Source organism: Gekko japonicus, unplaced genomic scaffold (genome assembly GCF_001447785.1).
Source record: "Gekko japonicus isolate JY-2015 unplaced genomic scaffold, Gekko_japonicus_V1.1 scaffold276, whole genome shotgun sequence".
In the NCBI taxonomy this organism is placed as follows: Eukaryota; Metazoa; Chordata; class Lepidosauria; order Squamata; family Gekkonidae; genus Gekko; species Gekko japonicus.
Genome location: NW_015171510.1, coordinates 1,058,422 through 1,078,473, shown reverse-complemented (window position 1 = coordinate 1,078,473; position 20,052 = coordinate 1,058,422). Strand labels below are relative to the sequence as shown.

Here is a 20,052-nt window from a genome sequence, read left to right as displayed (position 1 = left end):
TCTCTCTCTCTCTCTGACCTTGTATTGGATGGGGGAGGAAAAGGAATATCATAAATGTTATGGTTCGTAACACTGACAAGCATTAAGAAATGGAATTCCAAAGGCAAACTTCCTCTGCTTGAAACGTTTGCACCATTTTTTAGTTGGGCACAGACCTCTTTTAACCTTGACTTGAAATGCAGAAAGGGAGTGACAGGTTGAGGCAGATCATGACTTAGGGCTGTCTTTTCTCTTCCCTGTATATTCTCTTTACCTAAACAACAATGGCAAAGCAGTCAGGTGAAGAAAGATGCAATGCCACAGGCTTCAGAGTTCTTTCTCTCTTCCTGAACCACCTCAGCAGGTTAGCAATGAAAGGGAAGGTTCATACAGGAGTATCACTTGGACTCTACCACTCAACTACACACTATTCATATTATGCATTCTGCAGGCATTTTCAGTTCCAGTTCTGAAGCTTTTTCCATGTCAACATGAAACAATTTATACTTAATAACATTGGGTACACCTGAATTTAACCTCCATTCAAAAAGCTTGTATTATAATCCTTATTACAAATGGGGACCACAGATTCACAGGGGGGATCCCATTCCCTCCCTCACCAAGCTGATCCCATGGCCACTTGAGCTTCTACACCTCCTTCCTCCGCCCACCTCCAGAGCTGCCACCTCTGGGATGTGGAGGGGGAGCCACAACTCCCACACCTCCTCCCCTGCCCACTCAAAGTGTTGCTGCCTTGGCAGTGGCGGTGGGGGGGGTTGCCACATCAATAGCAAGGAGAGTTGGTGGGTCCCACAGCTACTCACCTGCCCGCCTCCAGTTTTGGCACCCTGGTGTTTAAAGGAAGCAGAGGTCAGTGAACTGCTCCTTTCCCCCGCCCACTCCTCGTGTGCCTCACAGTTTGGTGTAGCAGTTAAGTGCACAGACTCTAATCTGGGAGTACCGGGTTTGATTCCCCACTCCTCTACTTGCACCTGCTGGATGACCTTGGGCAAGCCATAGTTCTGGCACAGCTGTTCTTGAAAAAGAGGTTTCTGTCAGAGCTCTCACAGCCCCACCCACCTCACAGGGTGTCTGTTGTGGGGAGGGGAAGGGAAGGGAAAGGAGTTTGTAAGCCGCTCTGAGACTCCTTTGGGTAGTCAAGGGTGGGGTATAAATCCAATCTCCTCCTTCTCCTCTTCTTCTCCTCCTCCTCCTCCTCCTCCTCATGTGTTTGGATAAAAGTTACATGTGCTTGCATAGACAACTGTTCTGTGTTTAGGTTTTTGTTTTTCTGCAAACCTGGGCCTCCCCCCAGGTTTGCAGAAATATCTCTTTTGTATCTACAATGGTCCCCATCTGCAGATTTAATCACCAACATATGAAGCTATACTGAGTATTAGCTATATAGATCATCATCACCACCAACAACTATTATTATTAAGCTTTTGATGTTTGCTAAAGCAAAATATTTCCTTTGTTATTTGAGTCACAGAGATTCATAAAAAGACTGGTCCTATAAAAGAAGGATGGATCGTAGTGTGTAAGAAATAAAACATACCTCTTTATTTACAAACACAGAAGCTAATGTCACAGCACCACTTTACAAATAACTAGCAGGCAATGGTCATCTGTCTGGTTTTGTACAAAATATTGCAGTATCTAAATAATTTTTTAAAGTGTGAAAGAAAATAAACCATGGAAGAAGGCTGGATTCCCTCTCTCCCCCCCCCCCCCATGCAGAACAGCAATTGTTACCCAGGCAGCCTTCAGATCTTTGGGTGAACTGGCAGACTGCGGGTGGCAGGATTAGATACAGGAAGGCTGAAGTCAGGGATATCATTACATTTATAATAGCACATGTAAGGTTTCATTAGATGAAGAGAGAGGCCTTGGGGCACAACATGCAGAAAGGAAAAGCACTAAAAGACGTATTTGCAGCTGGGAATTAAGTACCCATTCTTCAGCATTTAAACCTCCTCCAGACCTTGGTCACTCTTAATGAATACATTCTTCTGGATTTTGTAAAATTATTTGTTATACCTGGAGAAAGGAGCTTTTCTATTCTGAAGGGGGAAATAATGTTCTTAAGTTAGGAAATAGATATCACTTTGTATAAAACAATTAAACAGCAGGAAATGAAGATGCAGAGGCCAGTGCTTTCTTGTGTTGGCCAAGTGACTGAACCCAAATGCACAAGAAAAGGGTGACTCAATACATTCTATGGCCATGCTTCAATGTCTCATCTGTACTCCAGAGCTACATGTATCTCTTGCAGGTAGATGCTGATTCTCTTTACACATCTCAAAGTGTGGGGTGACCAACTATCTCCCTATGGGAGATGTGTGCATTTCTATGGTGTGCATGAGATGCAAAAAGCATGGTGAGATGTGCAAGTCACTTGTGCTTCGCCTGCATGCTATATCCAAGGCCCTTCCTCCTCTGTCTAGATAAATGGCTGCTTATTACTCTCTCCCCCACTCTTGCAGAGAATACCCATTCCCTGAAAACCCCATTTGTAATCAGGTCATTCTCTGCAGGCTTCTTGACCCCAAGTGTCTATTCCAAACATGTACAAACAGAAGGGCAACTTGGAAGGCAATTCCCCTTCAAAGTTATACACAGGGCATCTCAGCTTTAAGAGCACATCTACCAACTACTGCAAGCCAGAGTGGGTAACAGATAAAACAGTGATGCACACAATAATCTACTTCAATTAGCGACGACGCAATAGAAATGTTCTTGGGACCCACAGCACTGTGACAGGTATTTGTGGAAACAAAATATCTGGATTCATCATCTTCAGAACCAGAATATGTAAAAGAAACATAATGAAAGACTTCAGCTTGGCAGCACAGTGATCTCCTTGTCCTGTGTCAAGACTCTGTACAGTTAGGGAGCTCTAAACAGAAAGCAGTTCCACCAGGTTCTGTACAAACCTTCTTTCCTGAGAGTCAGTACCTTCTTTCATGGTTAGCAAGAAGAGAGGTTCAGCGGGACCAAATTTTCCTCTTCCACAATTTGCATCTTTTAAAAAGTCATCCCCTGTATCCATAGGCAGCACAGTTGCTTGTCCCTACCATATCACCATAAAGTCAGTTCATTATCTGACCATTTCGATCTTAATCCACCTCATGGTACCAAGACAGGAAATAAAGGGTAGGTAGGGTAGGGGATGCCTTCATAAGAGCTCTGAGATCCCACCACCTGCTGGGGAAAAAAGATTGAGCACTGATGACAATATTTTCAATACAGTTCAAGCAATTATTTCTATTAGCAGAATCTAGATACCACAAAAACACTTGATTTTATATAAGGGAGTCTTCACAGGTTTTCCTACAACTGTATGCAGAGAATGAAGCTTTGTTTGCAGCTAAAGCATTGTTTGTTGCTTGATACTGGAAAATATTGCATGGCCATCAGAGATGCAAACAAGCCTGCTCAGAGAGGTGTCCAACAAATAATTTCCTCCTAGGATGAAAAAGCTGCTCTGAGGAAGTCAGTGAAGGAGAATGAGTCACAGCTATAAGCCCCCAGAGACCTGAAAGCCAGTGTGATGCAGTGGTTGGAGTGTCGAAATCAGATCTGGGAGATTCAGGCTCAAATCCCGACTTAGCCAGGGAAGCTTCCCAGGTGACCCTGAGCCAGTCACACACTCTCAACCTAACCCACCTCACAGGGTTGTTGTGAGGATGAAATGGAGGAGAGGAGAATGATGTAAGCTGTTTATGGTTACCACTGGGGAGAACAGCAGGGTATAAATGAAGGAGGTACGTAAGTAAATAAATATACTTTCCAAGGTGGCGGCTAGGATTCAAAATGGGACTTGAGATGACTGTACCTAACGGCAGGTCATCAACATGGGTCAACAGACAGAACTTGAGCCAAACCTTAATTCCTGAAACCAACAGGTTTCATTTGCTCTCTGGTTGATGCCTTGCTCGTGTGGTTTACATAACAATTGACGCCAACCGTTAAGGACACCATCAGGCCTTCTATTTACAGAATTCCAGACCTGGTTGCCAAGTGGGTGCCTGCCATGCAGTTGCAAAGGCCACTCCATTCTTCAGACAGCAGTTTAAGGGGAGGAGTACAGTCTGCTGTACAGATCAGCTGCTTCACTGATGGCTGGGCAGCCCAACGGATCAATTTGACTATAAAATGACACCAGGAAGAAGGCTCTCTTCCAGCTCTCCAACTGCCACTGGCAGGCTCCCCACCTTGCACAAGAAACTGACTACATAACTTTGTACTGCTCTCCCATTAAGTCACACAGACTTCATAGCAGTCAACGTTTAAACAAATCCAGAAAAATTAAATAAAATGTGTTTGGCAATTAACCTGACTCTCCCCAAGGTCAAGAATGCATGTAAGTATTACATATGAGTATTGTTATTATTATTAGCTTCACTCACAGGCTGCCTTTCTCAGTGAGACTCAAGGAGGATTGAAAATATTAATAAGGTCTATTCGGTCAATCAGCAAGCAAATTACAAAGTATGACAAGAACATCTGAATCTGCCATCCAAGATTCCTAGTAAATGCACATTGAAATAACCACAAAGAATATTACTGGCAGAATTGGCAAGGGGAAAGATTAAATGATACCCCTCATGGTAACTGAATTTACTTTTGAGAGCAGTCAAATCAGAGTTTTATTAAATGGGGCTCACTCCCAGGAAACAGTTATAATTGCAGCCTTTAAGACTTCAGGGACACGTATAGTATGATGCCATCCAATCCCTGAAGCACTTCTGCAGAACACTAAAGGTTTGTGTTGTCTTCTTTTTTAACAAGGCATTCCATGACCCTGAATACATTCACTGCAGTTTCTTTAAGAGGCTGCAATATATTAAATTAGCGACACACAACACAGCAAACAGGTTTCGCCTGAGAAGGCTGTCACATCTTTTATTGTATTAGTTGTAAGGAAAATCCCCAGGTGCTGATTAATACTCTAAAAGCAACACAACAGGAGCAGAGCAGGAAGGACAATGAGCAAGGTGGGTAACAGGACCAGCAGTGAGGGGAAAGAAAGGGCTTTACAAAATCTCAGTTCTAGCAACTAAATATTCACAGCAATAGCTACTGAGCTTCAAGGACATACAAAATTTTGCATGTGCACCCCATTTGAATCTCTGGTAGGTCTGGTTCCTATGAACCCACTTTCTCCTACTGTCTGCACTTTCCCAAGCAATCAAGAAGAAAGCTGCTTTGCATTTTACAACGGAAGACTGGAGGATTAAAAGCTGGGTGTAGTCCAACTTGCACGACACCTACAAGACCATGTGTGTGCACGCACACAAGGTACATACACAAGAACCAGTAACACGATCAGGATGATGGAGGGGAGGAATGGTTATCATTTACTAAAAACAAGCAATAACCCTTAACTCACTTAGGTTACGTAAGACAACAACAAACGTTTTTTCTTTAGCAATGCCCTTTTCAAATATAACTAGTCAGGGTGCGTCGAAGTGGGCATTCAAAGAAAGATAACTGTCAGGAAGCACAACAAAAGAGCAAGAGTCCAGTAGCACCTTAAAGACAACCAACAAAATATGTGGCAGGGTATGAGCTTTCGTGAGTCACTGCTCACTTCTTCAGATACAGCTGCTTCAATATTTCTTTAAAGTTTACAGGCATGTACTCTGTGAAGCAACATATATAGTTTAACTGTATTCTGGCCTACTTGTAAACAGGCTAACTTTGATGCAAAGCAAAGCCACAATAAAAAGGAACACATTTTTCACAAGGGAAGAATATTTTCATGCAGAATATGCATGTCTGGAGGTAGCCCATAAATATTAAGCCATTCTAAGACATAGCAGCTAGTTTCCAGTACAATTTAAATGCCCACTGAATATGATTTTCATGGGGAGGATGGCATTACAAATCCCTTATTTAGAAGCAAGAGGAATTTTTCAAATACATATTGCCAGCAAAATGTCCATCACAATGGATGGTCAGGTAGGGTTTTGTATTTCAAGGACTCTGGAGGAATGCAGAGTCTCTCTGTGCTCTCCAAACACTCGCACTGCTCTTTCTGTGGATCCCTGACAAAATGGACCAGTCCACTCAAGTGTCAAGACAGGAAGGGCAGATTCTGCTCTCAGTCCCCATGTGCAGCATCTTACTTTGCCATACACTCAGGGGAGTAAAAGAAGGCACCCTGGAACACTACAGGATGTGGGGGCTAAACCTTTCTGCAGTCCCTGAAAATCAAGACTGCTCTTGTCTTCATAGCTCCACTCACTATTGCACAGCTTCATTTTGGTTTCTTAGTCACACTGAACAGTGACAGAATGTCAAGAAATGGCTGATAATGTATTTTATACGGGTGGATGCCACAGTTACACAGGCAAGTATGATCTAAAACAGGGAGATGGAGTCTCTCAGCACCACATGCTTTACAAGCAATGCAGCTTAATAACTACTGGGGGCTAGCTCCTCTCCATGTTTTTGATATGCTCATAATTGTGCCACAGAACCTGATTTTTAGCTTCAGCATGCCCCATGCCACTTTAATTTTCTGTATTTGACTCAGAAAGCCCTTCTTGACTCCAAATTTGTGTGCATTCCCAATGTAGTAAGCGACTGAGAAGAGTCAACAGGTTTACTGCTCTCTAATGTACCAAAATTATCTTTTAAAATATTTGCATTCTATACTTGCAGCACTGAGTACCAATGGCTATGGTAAGGAGGCGAAATGGGACAATTCTCAGAAGAAAAATTTTGTCCATCCTTGAGAGCAGAGCAGCTAAACACTTAGCAAGCAACTGCCATTGGGAGAACCAAAACGCTAAGACTATGCCATGTCCGTATGAAGCAAGGTCACCAAGCAAGCAGACGCTCACGCTGGGTCCTTACCTGGCAAGGGCTGTCCCAGCTCCGCCTGCACTTTACCCTTCGCTGCTCCTTCCAGAGGTAAAGAACCTCTGTCCCCTTTGTAGAGTTTCGGTTTAAATGGAGAATCTTTCTCTTTACCTTTTGATCCTTTAGGCCTGCCTGCTTGCTTCTTCTTGGATTTACCATCTCCCTTCACACCCAGCAGCGGATGGACTTCTGTGAAGGAAGAGGCATGTTTGGGAAATTAACTTCAAATCTGAAGTTTTATATAAAACAAAACAGCAAATTCACTCCCCTATCTACTTTGCAACTCTCTGATGCTCATGCTATGACATGGGAAAGGGGAAACTCAGGATTTGGTCTGTTTTAAAAAAAGGAACTAGAAAACAAAACAGTAGTTTGAGCCAAGCAAGAACAGTGGGGTGAGCCAGGAATTACAATAAAGTGAGTTCACCAGCAGTTCATTGTCTAGAATCACAACAATAAAGTTACTGGGTCACTCAGATCAAGAGAGCAGCTGGTCCAGATGCTTTAAAGGAAATGCATAATACCAAATATTACTAAACAAACACTTCATCTCATTTGAGATATTTTCCATTGAGTGCTCTCAGCTTAGTGAACTACTTCCTTTTCTTAGGAAGGCAGCTAGATAAACAGTCCAAGCACCTGGGGATACACTAGTATACTACTAGCTCCAAAATAGACAGGGACAAGCAGGGGACCCACAAGGACTTGCGAGGGGAAGCTCATTTACCCCTCCCCCGTTATTTCCTCTTTCCTTCCCTGAAAGCCCCCAAAGCCTCTCCCCTTTTCCTGCTTCCTCCTATGCTCCCCACCCATAAGCCAGACCATCTTTATCTGCTCCTCCCCACCTTCAGCTTTCCCTCCTTCCCTCCCCCCTGGCAGCCTCTACCCAGGGATGCTGGCCACAGAACTGGGGCCAGTTGCATGGTGAGGAATCAGCAAGGACTTTAGGAGGACCTCACTTTTCCTGTTTACCCCCCTCACACACACACTATTTTCTCATTCCCTCCCCCAGAAATCCACATATTCTTAGCTTTCCGTTTCCTTCTCCTTCCCATCCATCAACCAACCTTTTATCTACCTCCCATCTTCAGCTATATTTATTTACTTCATTTGTATCCCATCTTTCTCCACAATGGGGACCCAAAGCAGCTTACATCATTCTCCTCCACTCTGTTTTATCCTCACAAAACACCTGTGAGATAGGTTAGGCTGAGAAAGAGAATATGTAACTGGCCCAAAATCACCCTGTGAGCTCCCATGGCAAATTGGTGATTCAAACCAGGGTCTTTCAGATCCTGGTTTGAAACTCAAACCACTACACCACCTGGCTTTTGTGAGGTGGCTGTTGTTGAACAGTAGCAAGTAGCCAGGCCTGGGTGAGTCAGGCAAGTCACATAGTCATCTGGTGGTTTTTGCCAGGCCTGGGCTGATAAGTCCTCCCACAACGGCCAAAACAGCCCTGGAAAGGGCCTTGCTCTCTCTCCCCCCTAAGTTTCAATGACAGAAATCAAGGATTGAAAAACTGGAAATACTGTTGTGGTTGCCTAGTAACCCCCACAATGGCCACTGAGTTTACAATGGCCACATGACAGGTGCTGGTTCTATTATTTGGGTTTGTTTTTTTTAAAATCCTCAATACATTTTTTTTAGATTTCAGATTTTTCTGCAAACTTGGGGCTTTTCTCAGGTTTGTAGAAGGAGCTGTCTTGTCTGTTTTTTACTCCAATCTCTGGCTTTAAGTGTCCACCGATTTGGCCCTGTTGAGAATTAGATATATTGACTGTAAGATCTGAGAAAACAAACTCGGGGGTCTTATTTGGTTAACCAGTATTTCAAATGGTCAGGCTTATTGGTATAAGCTGTTTGTTCCTGTGAACTCATGACCTGCCATGTCAACACTGCAGTACTCTGGAACACTCATCCTCTCTACATGTTCTGTTATACAATCACAGGAAATGGTGGGGTCTATGGGCAGTTCCTTTACTAGATCTAAAAGTTTTATAGTCGTTGTGAACTCTGACAGACATAGGTATATTCCAGTCCGACTGCTTCTTAAACACAGCAGTATAGGATAAATTAGACCTACCAGTCTCATGGTTGTCAGAAGCTCTTGAAAGCAGCAACTCCCTGGCAGAGCGCTTAACATGGCAAACTCACTACCTAACTGTAATAGTCCTGTGCACAGGCTAGTGGGTACAAATGTTCTACACTACATGCCGCAGAATGAAATAATAGAACAGGCTGTGCCACTTAAGGCTGTAGGTGGGGAGAGTAACAGTTTTAATGCTTTCCTACATAATAACTGAGCGCTTCAGGGTGAAATAATCTAGCCTAGCCCTTCACATGGGTTAGCTTTCCATTTACAGGGAGTTATTAATGTAAAGGAGGGCCAAAAAATGACACCCCTCCCCTCAAAAAATCTGAATGTGTAGACTATGCCCTCAGCACACTGCCACATTTGTAAGGTAAAGGTAAAGGTTCCCTGCAGAGCGCTTAACATGGCAAACTCACTACCTAACTGTAATAGTCCTGTGCACAGGCTAGTGGGTACAAATTTTCTACAGTACATGCCGCAGAATGAAATAATAGAACAGGCTGTGCCACTTAAGGTTGTAGGTGGGGAGAGTAACCGTTTTAATGCTTTCCTACATAATAACTGAGCGCTTCAGGGTGAAAGAATCTAGCCTAGCCCTTCACATGGGTTAGCTTTCCATTTACAGGGAGTTATTAATGTAAAGGAGGGCCAAAAAATGACACCCCTCCCCTCAAAAAATCTTTTCTATGCCCTCAGCACACTGCCACCTCATTGTGCTGCATTTGTAGACCAAACTATATTTGTGAAACTATATATGGGATTCATTAAATTCCTACATGAAAATCACTTTTGTGTAGGAATTACATTGTGTGAACTACTCCAAAACCGAGTATTATTTTACCACAAGGAAAAGCAGACACTGGAAACGCAGATGGCATATTTAAGATGCTTTTTTAACCTGTAAGATCAGCTATTCTCACAGCACAGAAATAAATGCATTAGTATGTTGCTGTTTAGAAATTAATCATTCCTCCCTAAAGAAATGTATAGTCATGCCTGGTAAGAACTGGTAGTTGAAGAGAACTACTGTCTCAAGCAACATTTTAAAAAATATCAAACAGAATTAGTATCCCTGCCCATTCTTCAGTCTATAAAGATGTCAGATGATACCTGCATGAGCAAAAGGATGGCAGTTCCCACTCACCATCATTAGGTACTCCCTGCAGTTCTATATTGGTTGTCTTAGGTTTCTTCTTTGGTGGCTGAGGTCCATCAGACAGTGACTGTCTCTTCTTTTCGGAGCCTATTCCCTCATCAGGTATGGCAGTCTGAACCGCATCTGGTGGAGGGCCATAGGGGTTTTCTTCTGGGTCTTCCACTTCGGGAGCAATAGGCAAATACAACAAAGCTTTGGAGTCTTCCAGTTCTTCATCACTGGTAAGGAAATAATATTTTCTCCCATGAATTATGGGCAACTCATGCTATAAAATTCCTTTCCGCATTCATCTCTTCTTCGGTTCTTAGCACAGTTTGGGGGAAAAAAGTATCACAACCACAGAAATGAGCCTCATGGGCACATACTACATGGCCATTTCACATATTATACAGATGGAAATTCAGGTTTGTCACTTAGTGTACATTCACAGGTAGCTGTAGTGAATCACAGCTTACGGAATAAACTGATGAGATAACACATCTCCCTTCCTCTGAGTTGACTTTTTGGGTGCATGATACAGCCCATGGTTACCCAGCATAAAAATAACACTCTGACAACAACAAAGACTGAAAAAGAAACTGAAAGCTTTGTGAAGAAAAGAGAACTTACAACATGTCCTATATCTATCAACCCCCCCAAATTAAGTGGAAGATGGAGACAGAGATACCAAAATAAATTAATTTTTAAAAGTCTGGGAAGAATCAGTTATGCACCACTCAGGAACAATCAATTCTGCCCTGACCTGGATAGTCCAGGCAAGCCCAGTCTCATCAGATCTCAGAAGCTAAGCAGGGCCAACGCTGGCAAATGGGAGACCTCCTTAGAATACCAGGGCCAGGAGGCCAGGGGCAGGCTATCAAGCCACTTCTCTGAATTTCCTCTGTGCCCCAGTAGGAGTTGCCAGAAGTCACCATGACTTCCAGGCATCACACACACACACACACACACACACACACGTGCAAAGAAACAAAAAGAAAAAGAACAATCAATTCTGAGAAACTAAAAAGGGAAGAATGGAACAGAACTATAACAATCTTTTTAAAGCAAACTACAGTGGATCCTAAGCAGTTACACCCTTCTAGACCCACTGACTTCAATTGACTTAGAAAGGCGTAACTCTGCTTAGGACTGCACTCTCAGAGTCTAAACGTCCACAATATCACGTCCAATATATTTTGGACCATTCTAAAGACCTTTCAATTCAGGAAACTCCTCTTATAGAATTGGAAATCAGGTACAGAATACTGGCTTAAGGAGAGAATGCTTATCACACAGGTATCACAATGATACATTTATATTTGTTGTTGTTGTTCAGTTACACAATGTAGTGGACAAGATGATTAGATTATTTAATATGTTTTGATTTAACGTGTTTTAATCATGTCCTTAACTAACTGGCTAGCCTACTCTTAAGAAGAAGAGATTGGATTTATACCCCGCCCTTCACTACCCAAAGGTGTCTCAGAGCGGCTTACAAACTCCTTTCCCTTCCCCACAACATATCACCCTGTGAGGTAGGCGAGGCTGAGAGAGCTCTTGACAGAAACTGCTCTTTTTCAAGAACAGCTCTTATCAGAGCTACGGCTTGCCCAAGGTCATCCAGCCAGGTGCAAGTGGAGGAGTGGGGAATCAAACCTGGTTCTCCCAGATTAGAGTCCGCGCACTTAACCACTTAAAAGCTTCAATATTTTTCACACAGGTTTGTAGAAAACCCATTGGTGGTAGGCTTCAGAAAAAGGTGTCCCTCCTTTTTCATCACTCAGGAAAGAATACTTCTAAGAGCTTGTCTCTCATAATGTGCATGCATCATCAAAAAACTTCAGTTAACAGATTGATTAAAAGTCACATACTTGTGAACTTTGATAAAGCATAATGTCAACCTGACTTAGTGGGAGAATATGCAGTTGAAGGCGAGATATGATCTAGATAAAAGTAAGGGTTTCTATCGAGGTAAATCCGATCTAGACAAGTTATGGTTATCTACAAATGACTAGTTAATACAAAAGATATACAACTTTCTCCTAGACGACTATGTACATGATGAAACAGTAAAAAATTGCATGGTTACGTGGATGCAAGACTTTGGATGTACTACAGATATAGATACTTGGTCCAATATATGGAAATCAGTGAAATATTTAAGGTCAATTCCATATAAGGAAAATGTTTCACAGGTGGCATTGGTCACCAGATAAACTGGCAAAATGTTATCCAAATATGTCAAAAAAATTGTTGGAAATGCAAAAATAATGTGGGCACCTTCTACCACATTTGGTGGAGATGCAATGTAACACAGCGTTATTGGTATAAGGTACATAATCTTATTTTAGAAATTCTAAAGATTGATATACCCTTATCTCCGGAACTCTTTTTGTTAAATATGCTACCTGATGAATACAGAATAGAGGATAAATATGTCATTATATATATAAATACAGCAGCACGTATTCTTTATGCCAAGTATTGGAAACAAGAGGGAATACCCTCTAGGAAGGAAATAATTTATAAAATATTGGATGTGGTAGAAATGGATAAACTACAGTTTTAAAGGGCAGAAATGATGCACCGTTCAAATGTAGATGGAAAAAGTTTTATACCTGGATAGATAAAAATCAATATATATAATAATAACTAATATATGTGACTCCAAAAAGCTTGTTATCGTGTTGTACAAGACTGTTAAAATATCCAGTGTAAGATTGTATCAAAACTCATAAATAAAACGTATATAAAAAAATGTCACATACTTAATCAACCAAGGTTTCTTTAACTGGGTTAAAAGACAGTTTAAAGTTATTTGCATGATTAGCACAAGTTATCCTTTTAACATCTTCCTTTTATCATGCTTACCTGCTACAGAAAGCAGCAATGGGATCTACACTGGTTACATCCACTTCCTCATCCTCTGCCGCATCAGCACCTGCCAAGCAGAGAAGGTTTAAATCTCAAATTAGGGGGAACAGAAGCATTCCCTTGGCAAACTAATGCCTGAATAGTAAACATGAAGGGGAGCGGTGGCACAGGGGATTTATCCTCTGGTTAAACATCTGAGCTGAACAGGACTGCTGTCAGTTCGAGCCCCGCACTGGTGTGAGCTACCAGTCGTGTCCCCAGCTCACCATCCACCCAGCGGTTCGAAAGCTTCGGCGAGTAGATAAAATGGGTACCATTCCTTAGAGAGGGTGGGCACACTTAACCCCCCGGTGGGAAAGTGGAGAGAGATCTACACAGCTTCAAAGAAAAGCCTGCAATGGGCCATTCCGGCCAGACGGTGGCAGTGGTGCGCTGCAACCGAGAAAATGCTGACGACATCAAGCGACGCCGACTAAAGAATGCTGCCGGGACACGTCTGATGCTTACAGCTGACCAAACTCCCTGTCGACTGCGAAGTGTGTGTGATTAAAAATAATATATGTTGTCCTCCCTTACCCCCATCATTGTTAGTCCTGTGTCTACACATGAGTAACTGTAAATCGCTTAGAGCCGGCAGCTCTGTAAGGATTGAGCGATCAATAAACTGAAAGATTATTATTATTATGATGAATGAGTTCAACACAAACACTAATGTACAGAATTATACACATACCAAAATATTTATCCATCAAGCAATGACCATTTCTGTATCAGCTAAAAGGATGAGGATATCTCCTACCTAGCAAGTCAGAATCTTTAGGTGGCAGTTATAAATTTGCTTTATCTAGCACACTTTCTACCGACGTTTCAAGTTATCTTGGCTGTGCAACAGCCAAATCAGAGATGACACAAGAGATCCCAAGATTTTTGATTGAAAAGCAGATTCAGGATACTCCAAATGAAACTGAAGCAGTGACAAAGGAGGACTGCAATTAAACCTTTCTCTGATACTGCTTCCCAAAAGTTGCTATTACAGAACAGGCAAGATAGAGATACTTGTCTCCTCCCCCCTGCTCCAACAAACACACTTTAGCAGTACTGGAGGAAAGGTTTATTTATTTTCCTTATTTGTAGCCCTCCTTTATCACCAAGACTCAGTGGATTACAGACTATAAAAACAATACAATCTGACATCCAATGAACAATGCAATAGGATTACATAATTAAAAAACAGCTTGAGTACAAACTAAGGCAAGCGATACCATAAACAATGCTGACAGTGGAATCCAAAGGAAGAAGACAATGCAGTTAAAATAAGATAATGCCTACAACAAACACTGCAGTAGACTATAATCGTATCCTTTTTATAAAAGTGCTCCCTGAATTGTTCCACTCTACTACAATTCTAATCCCTTTACAAAAATGCCCTCTTGAAAATTACTTTTGTACACTCTACACAAGGATACATATTGGAACCTTCCTGAGCTCAGAACTGTTCCACAAGGTGAAAATCACCACAGAGAATGTGTGAGAATGGGCATTTGCTCATGTTATTCATTTGCAGGGTGGCACCGTCACAAGGTTCTTTTCACATGTTAACACCATCACCCAGCAAGCTTCCATGGTAGGCTGGGAATTCAAACCTGGATCTCCCAGGTCCTAGTCTGACAATCTAACTGCTCTCATATGATGTTTTGCTGCTGCTTGCGTCTACTGTACAGTTGAAATGTTGTAATGTATCTTTTATTATGTTTTGAGAAAAAGGAAAGGTACAATAAAAACAACTAAATCTGCCCATCTCTTGCATTAGATTATGTGAATTTTCATTAGTGCACACAATTGTATTGATTTATTTTAGAGATTACCTGTCTGTTCGGGTTCACTCTTATCTTCATCTTCTATGTCAAACTCAGATTCCCGCTCTTCATACTCTACGTTTTCATCCAGCTCCTTAAAATCAGGAGCAAAGGCACTCCAGTTTTCCTAAACCGCAAATTCAAAGAACATTATACCCACTAAACAGCACTAAACATCCTAGCTCTGCAGTGAGCATCTCCAACCACATGCAAAATCACAGGACTAGCCCTTCTTTGAAATTCTAAATCACAAGGCCTGCTTAAATAAGTGGACTCATTAGTTGTGCTGGATTCTCTTTCAAAGCCACACAGAAAAAAAATACTGAAAGGGATGAAAAAGAGTATCGTAACTATCTCTCTGGTTATTAGCAGTGAATTTTTCCAGCAGTCTGGAGTGAAAATGCACATTTGATCTTCTTTCTGCACACTTATCTTTAGAAGGATGCTGCTTCTTTGGTGAAAAAAATATTACTGCCAGAGTACTGATTCAAAACAATGAAAAGGGAGTCACTCAAGGAAATGGAAATGTTTTAAATGGTAAGAAAATGCATTGATAACACTACCTACCACTTGATTTTGAGCCCAAATGGATACCACGCCACTGGAAATGGAAGCAATGATAGGTCGGACAGGATGCCACTAGAAGATACAGAGCGAATAGAGTGGGGCAGAAGAAAAGTGATTAAAAAACAGATTGAGCCAATTGATTCTGACAAAATTAATCCACTGAGAACAAGTAATAGAAACACTTACTGCTACATCCAGCAACAGCTCCCCTCTGGTGCCATGAAGGATTTTCACTAGGTTTCCAATGCTCTTCTCCCAGATGTATAAAGCATGTTGACGTGCTGACCCTGCAACAATATATTCCCCATCACCAGAGAAACAGCATTTCTTCCAAGGTGTCCTGCAGACAAAGCAATTCACAGAATAATTTCGCTTGTTAACATTGTGCACTAATGAGAAGAAAGGGTTTCTAGGTAAGAGCCAAAGGTGGCAACTGTAGAAAGATGCTTTTGGTGCAATGAGAGGCCAGGTATTCCAAAGCAACAAAGAGCAATTTATGAAATTTGAATTACTCAAATGGGTTACTAGGATGTATTTCCTTAATTTCAGTAACTGTATCTGCAAACCTGCAAGTGCTTTTCATAATATGCACTAATATATTACTTGCCTTTCCATTACATTTTTGCAGACTTTGTGTTCAATTACTTTATGTTACAGACCAGGACGTACCTAAACTTACAGAAAAGTGTAAGGACAGAAAGAATGGACCAGTAAGGGCAAAGAGATGGAGAACAAAACATAGGAGAAGAGACTGGTAATTGTGCTAAGTGAAGTTTCATCATCACAGTAATACCCATACAGTTTCAGGATTGTCTGCTAGAGACCATATCCAGCACTTCAGTAGAAACTTAGCCAGGAAGACTGGGCAAGTTCCTTAGGGTAGGCCGGGAGAGCCAGGAAGCCATTTCAGCTGTATGATCATTCTTGAGTCCACTCCTTTGGAATTACATATTAAATTTTTGGAGGCAGAAGGCCTATAAATTTTTTTTATTTTTTTTTAAGGCTTGCAAAGCAGCAACTTACTTCAGAGGACCCGCTGAAGGATCCTGTTTTGTAGTGAAGTTGGAACCTGCAAAGCAAAACACACCACTCTCAAGACAGGTTCTTCCTTCATCATCCTACCTGTTCACTAAATCCTGAAGTTTCTGCATTGGCTCTGGTTCTCCATCTCTACCACAGGTCAAGATTTCCCGACCATCATAGACTCTGATTATTCGATCAGCTGTATTTATTAGAAAGCAACTGAGGAACAGAAAAGATACATAAAATCTTGTAATGATATCATCAAAAGCGCAATCTTGAGACACTCCTCTATAATACGTTACATAAGCAAGAGAAAAGAGACAGAGGCCAGAATCCAACATTTTAGCCCTTTCCATCATAATACAAACTACTTTTGAAAGACCTTTCCTTTTAAAAAGCTGTTTTCTGCACAGCATTGAGGCTGCTGTTTGAGAAAGCTTCAGTACACAGGTCACTGGATCCCTGCCAGAGTTTGCAAGACTCCTTATTTATTTATTTGTTGTACTTCTACCCCAACCTTCCCTGAGAACGGGCTCAGGGCGGCTCACAGGGGCACCATGTGCCCAAACATATAAAAACAAGATAAAACAATCATGTTACAACTTACAATAAAGTGCTCAGAATAATATTGTTCGGTCGATCTTCCAATTAAATTTCAGATGGCGTACTACAGACATAACACCGAATCCCAAATCAGCGGTGTTCGGTCTCAAGCGCTACTATATTTCGATCTCCACACACAGTCATCTGCTACCCCGATGTTACTGATAGTAATAGTTGATGGAAGCGGTAGGAAGCTCCTAATCAAAAGCCTGGCGGAAGAGCTCCATCTTGCAGGCCCTGTGGAACTGTACAAGGTCCCACAGGGCCCTGATCTCCTCCGGGAGCTCATTCCATCAAGTAGGAGCCGCCACAGAAAAGGTCCTGGTCCTGGTCCTGGTTGCCATGAGCCTGGCCTCCTTGGGGCCTGGAATCACTAAACAATGTTGTGACCCCAACCGTAGTGCTCTCCGGGTGGTGTGTGGAGAAAGGTGGTCCCTCAGGTATGTTGGACCCTGGCCGTATAGGGCTTTAAAGGTAAGTACCAGCACCTTGAAGCAAATTCGGTATGCTATTGGCAGCCAGTGCAGTGCTTTCAGCACAGGTCGGATGTGCTCCCATCTCGGGAGACCCATCAGATGCCTGGCCGCAGCATTCTGCACTAGCTGCAGCTTCTGGATTTGCAACAGGGGCAGCCCCATGTAGAGCGTGTTACAGTAGTCTTATCTCGAGGTGACCATCGCATGGATCACTGTAGCCAGGTCATCGCAGTCTAGGAAGGGAACCAACTACCTGATCAGCCGAAAATGGTAAAAGGCCGACTTAGAAGTGGCTGCTACCTGGGCCTCCATAGTTAAGGAGGGATCCAGGAGCACTCCCAAACTCCTCACCTCCGGCGCTGGCACCAATGGCGCCCCGTCGAAGGTCTTCTGAATTATAATTCAGCCATTTCTCATATTAGCTATGCTTTGGACATTAATGTGCTGCTCTGTCATATTCCAAGAGCTCTTGTGCAAGCAACAAGGACATTAAAATTCATAAGCCTGTTTGAAAGTGTTTCTGAAGAGTCTGATCCCTGCACCTGACTTAAAATTCATGAATCTTGTGCAAGAATAACATTCCAAGCACAATTCTAACATAAACACCTTTAATTCCAAGATTCCCAGTGCCAAAAGCAGAATGGTGATTTTAAAGGCAAACACAAGAGCCAATTCCATCTGTAAACATGGGTACTTAGCAACCCCAGGGAACTCAACTCTTTATGATCTACTACCTTCAGTGTCAATTATGGAAGAAGAAATATTGGGAAAACTCACTTAATAGGAAAAACCTTATATCTGTGCTCTCACTATCAGCTATTCTTCAACTCACCTTCCTTTCCGTGCAAATTCTATGGATTTAATAGCTGTAGTATTGCTGGTGCCTGTTGTTACTCTGAAAGAGGCAACAAGATCCTGAGTGTCTGTCTTTAAGACCAAAATCTAAAGTACAAGAAAGAAAGAAAAAATCAAAATCCTGTGCTGAGAATTAGTGAGGAAAAGCATTGAAAAGCTGTGCAGACTTCAAATGCGTCACTGTCAATGATTTATGGGACACTGAACAAGGGACATAACCATCTCTGTCTCTACCTCCATCTCCTCTCTCTCTCATATATTAAAAATATTTAGTGGCAACACTGTCAATTTGTGAAGTCTGACTCAAGCAGACATGAAATTAGAAGGGGAAGGAAACTATCAGAATCTCAATCTCTGTTCAGTCAGCTTCATGTAATTCATACAGAATCAGATACTTTTCCAATATCCCATTATGACATCTTTCATACCACTGAATGCCTGCTCCTAATAATTTTTTTAATTTACTTAATTTAGGATATTTCTATCCCACCTCTTCGGGATCCTGCTCAAGATGGCTTACAATTAAAATCACTATAACATAAAAAACAAGCCATTGGACATAAGTAATATAAAAACTACCCATAAAACAGATCATTAAAAAGCTGGTAAGATAAACCCCCTAATTAAAAGCCTGGGTAAAAAGATATGTGCTTGGCACATAAAAGAAAGTAAGCACCGGGAGAGCCTCAAGGGGAGGGGCATTCCAAACATGAAGTGCCACCACAGAATAGGCCCTGTTTCTAGTCATCACCCACATCGCCTCTAAAAGTGGGGAGACACAGAGCACCAACTGACAGACAGTTCTTAACTCGTGGGCTGGATAGCATAGGAGGAGATGGTGCCAGTTTTATTTAAATTCCAGAAGTTATGAAGTTAACTAGAATAAACATCTGATGCAGTTCACAGCAGAGAAGTCAGAGGATGCCTCAATTGAATAAATTAAAGAAGCCTTCACTTAGAAGATGAACAAGGTAAGAACCGCCCACACTGATTTCGACTAGGACTAGCAGGGGGAGAGTACAAATCATTTAAATATAGCAACAGTGATCCAAGAGCACAAAATGATGCTGGGATGGGGAGATATCATGGGGCTGGATCCGATAAGTACATGCTGTAACCAAATTTGGTTATCTGTGACTTGTTGCATGTTAGTATCAGTCCTTGTTTCTGAACTTCCTATTTTACATCTTGTGCACCCATTTAATACAAATTTCTCTTTTGCCAGAATCATTTTATCTAGGCTCAATCCAGATGTCATGAACAACAGCAAAGCAATGTTTTGAGTGTTTCAGTGCAACATGTGCATGCTTGTTTGTAAGCTTTTATGACCCAGGAAGGCCTTTGCACCTACCATGGCCTATGTACAGGGTTGGATTCTGAAGAGAAGATCCACATGTACAAGGGGCGAGGTGATTTTTGCTGATACCCCCCCTGCTGTAGCAGCCACTTAACTCCACCCTTATGCTGCTCTTGCCCCCTCAATCCCCCAGGATCAGCATCTTAGGTGGGGGTATTTCAGGCTGCTGTAGCAGGGGAAAGACTGGGAAGTCATGCTTTCATGCATGGACTTTACACTAGATCCAACACAGAATGCGGAACCTCTTTCCATTTTATTTTATTTCATTCTTTTAGAGTTACACAAGTAATTTGCCCATGCAATGGTAGCTGCAAGTGCAACTGGCAAAACTGGCACTGAGCAGTTTCATGGGAGATGGC

General features: G+C 42.1%; 1 protein-coding gene across 1 annotated transcript in view; it reads right to left on the bottom strand.

The window, feature by feature from the left end:
* Positions 1–1,602: 1,602 nt before the first annotated feature.
* The window catches only part of RBBP5 (retinoblastoma binding protein 5), a 22,204-nt gene continuing 3,754 nt past the window's right edge, over positions 1,603–20,052 (bottom strand). Inside the window, exons 6-14 of the mRNA XM_015419336.1 lie at positions 18,314–18,423; positions 16,502–16,621; positions 15,566–15,719; positions 15,380–15,451; positions 14,822–14,939; positions 12,954–13,023; positions 10,092–10,321; positions 6,847–7,041; positions 1,603–3,186 (exon numbers count right to left, since the gene is read on the bottom strand). Of these exons, the coding sequence (XP_015274822.1) occupies positions 3,158–3,186; positions 6,847–7,041; positions 10,092–10,321; positions 12,954–13,023; positions 14,822–14,939; positions 15,380–15,451; positions 15,566–15,719; positions 16,502–16,621; positions 18,314–18,423 (1,098 nt within the window). The 3' untranslated portion in view covers positions 1,603–3,157. The remainder of the gene's footprint in view (positions 3,187–6,846; positions 7,042–10,091; positions 10,322–12,953; positions 13,024–14,821; positions 14,940–15,379; positions 15,452–15,565; positions 15,720–16,501; positions 16,622–18,313; positions 18,424–20,052) is intronic.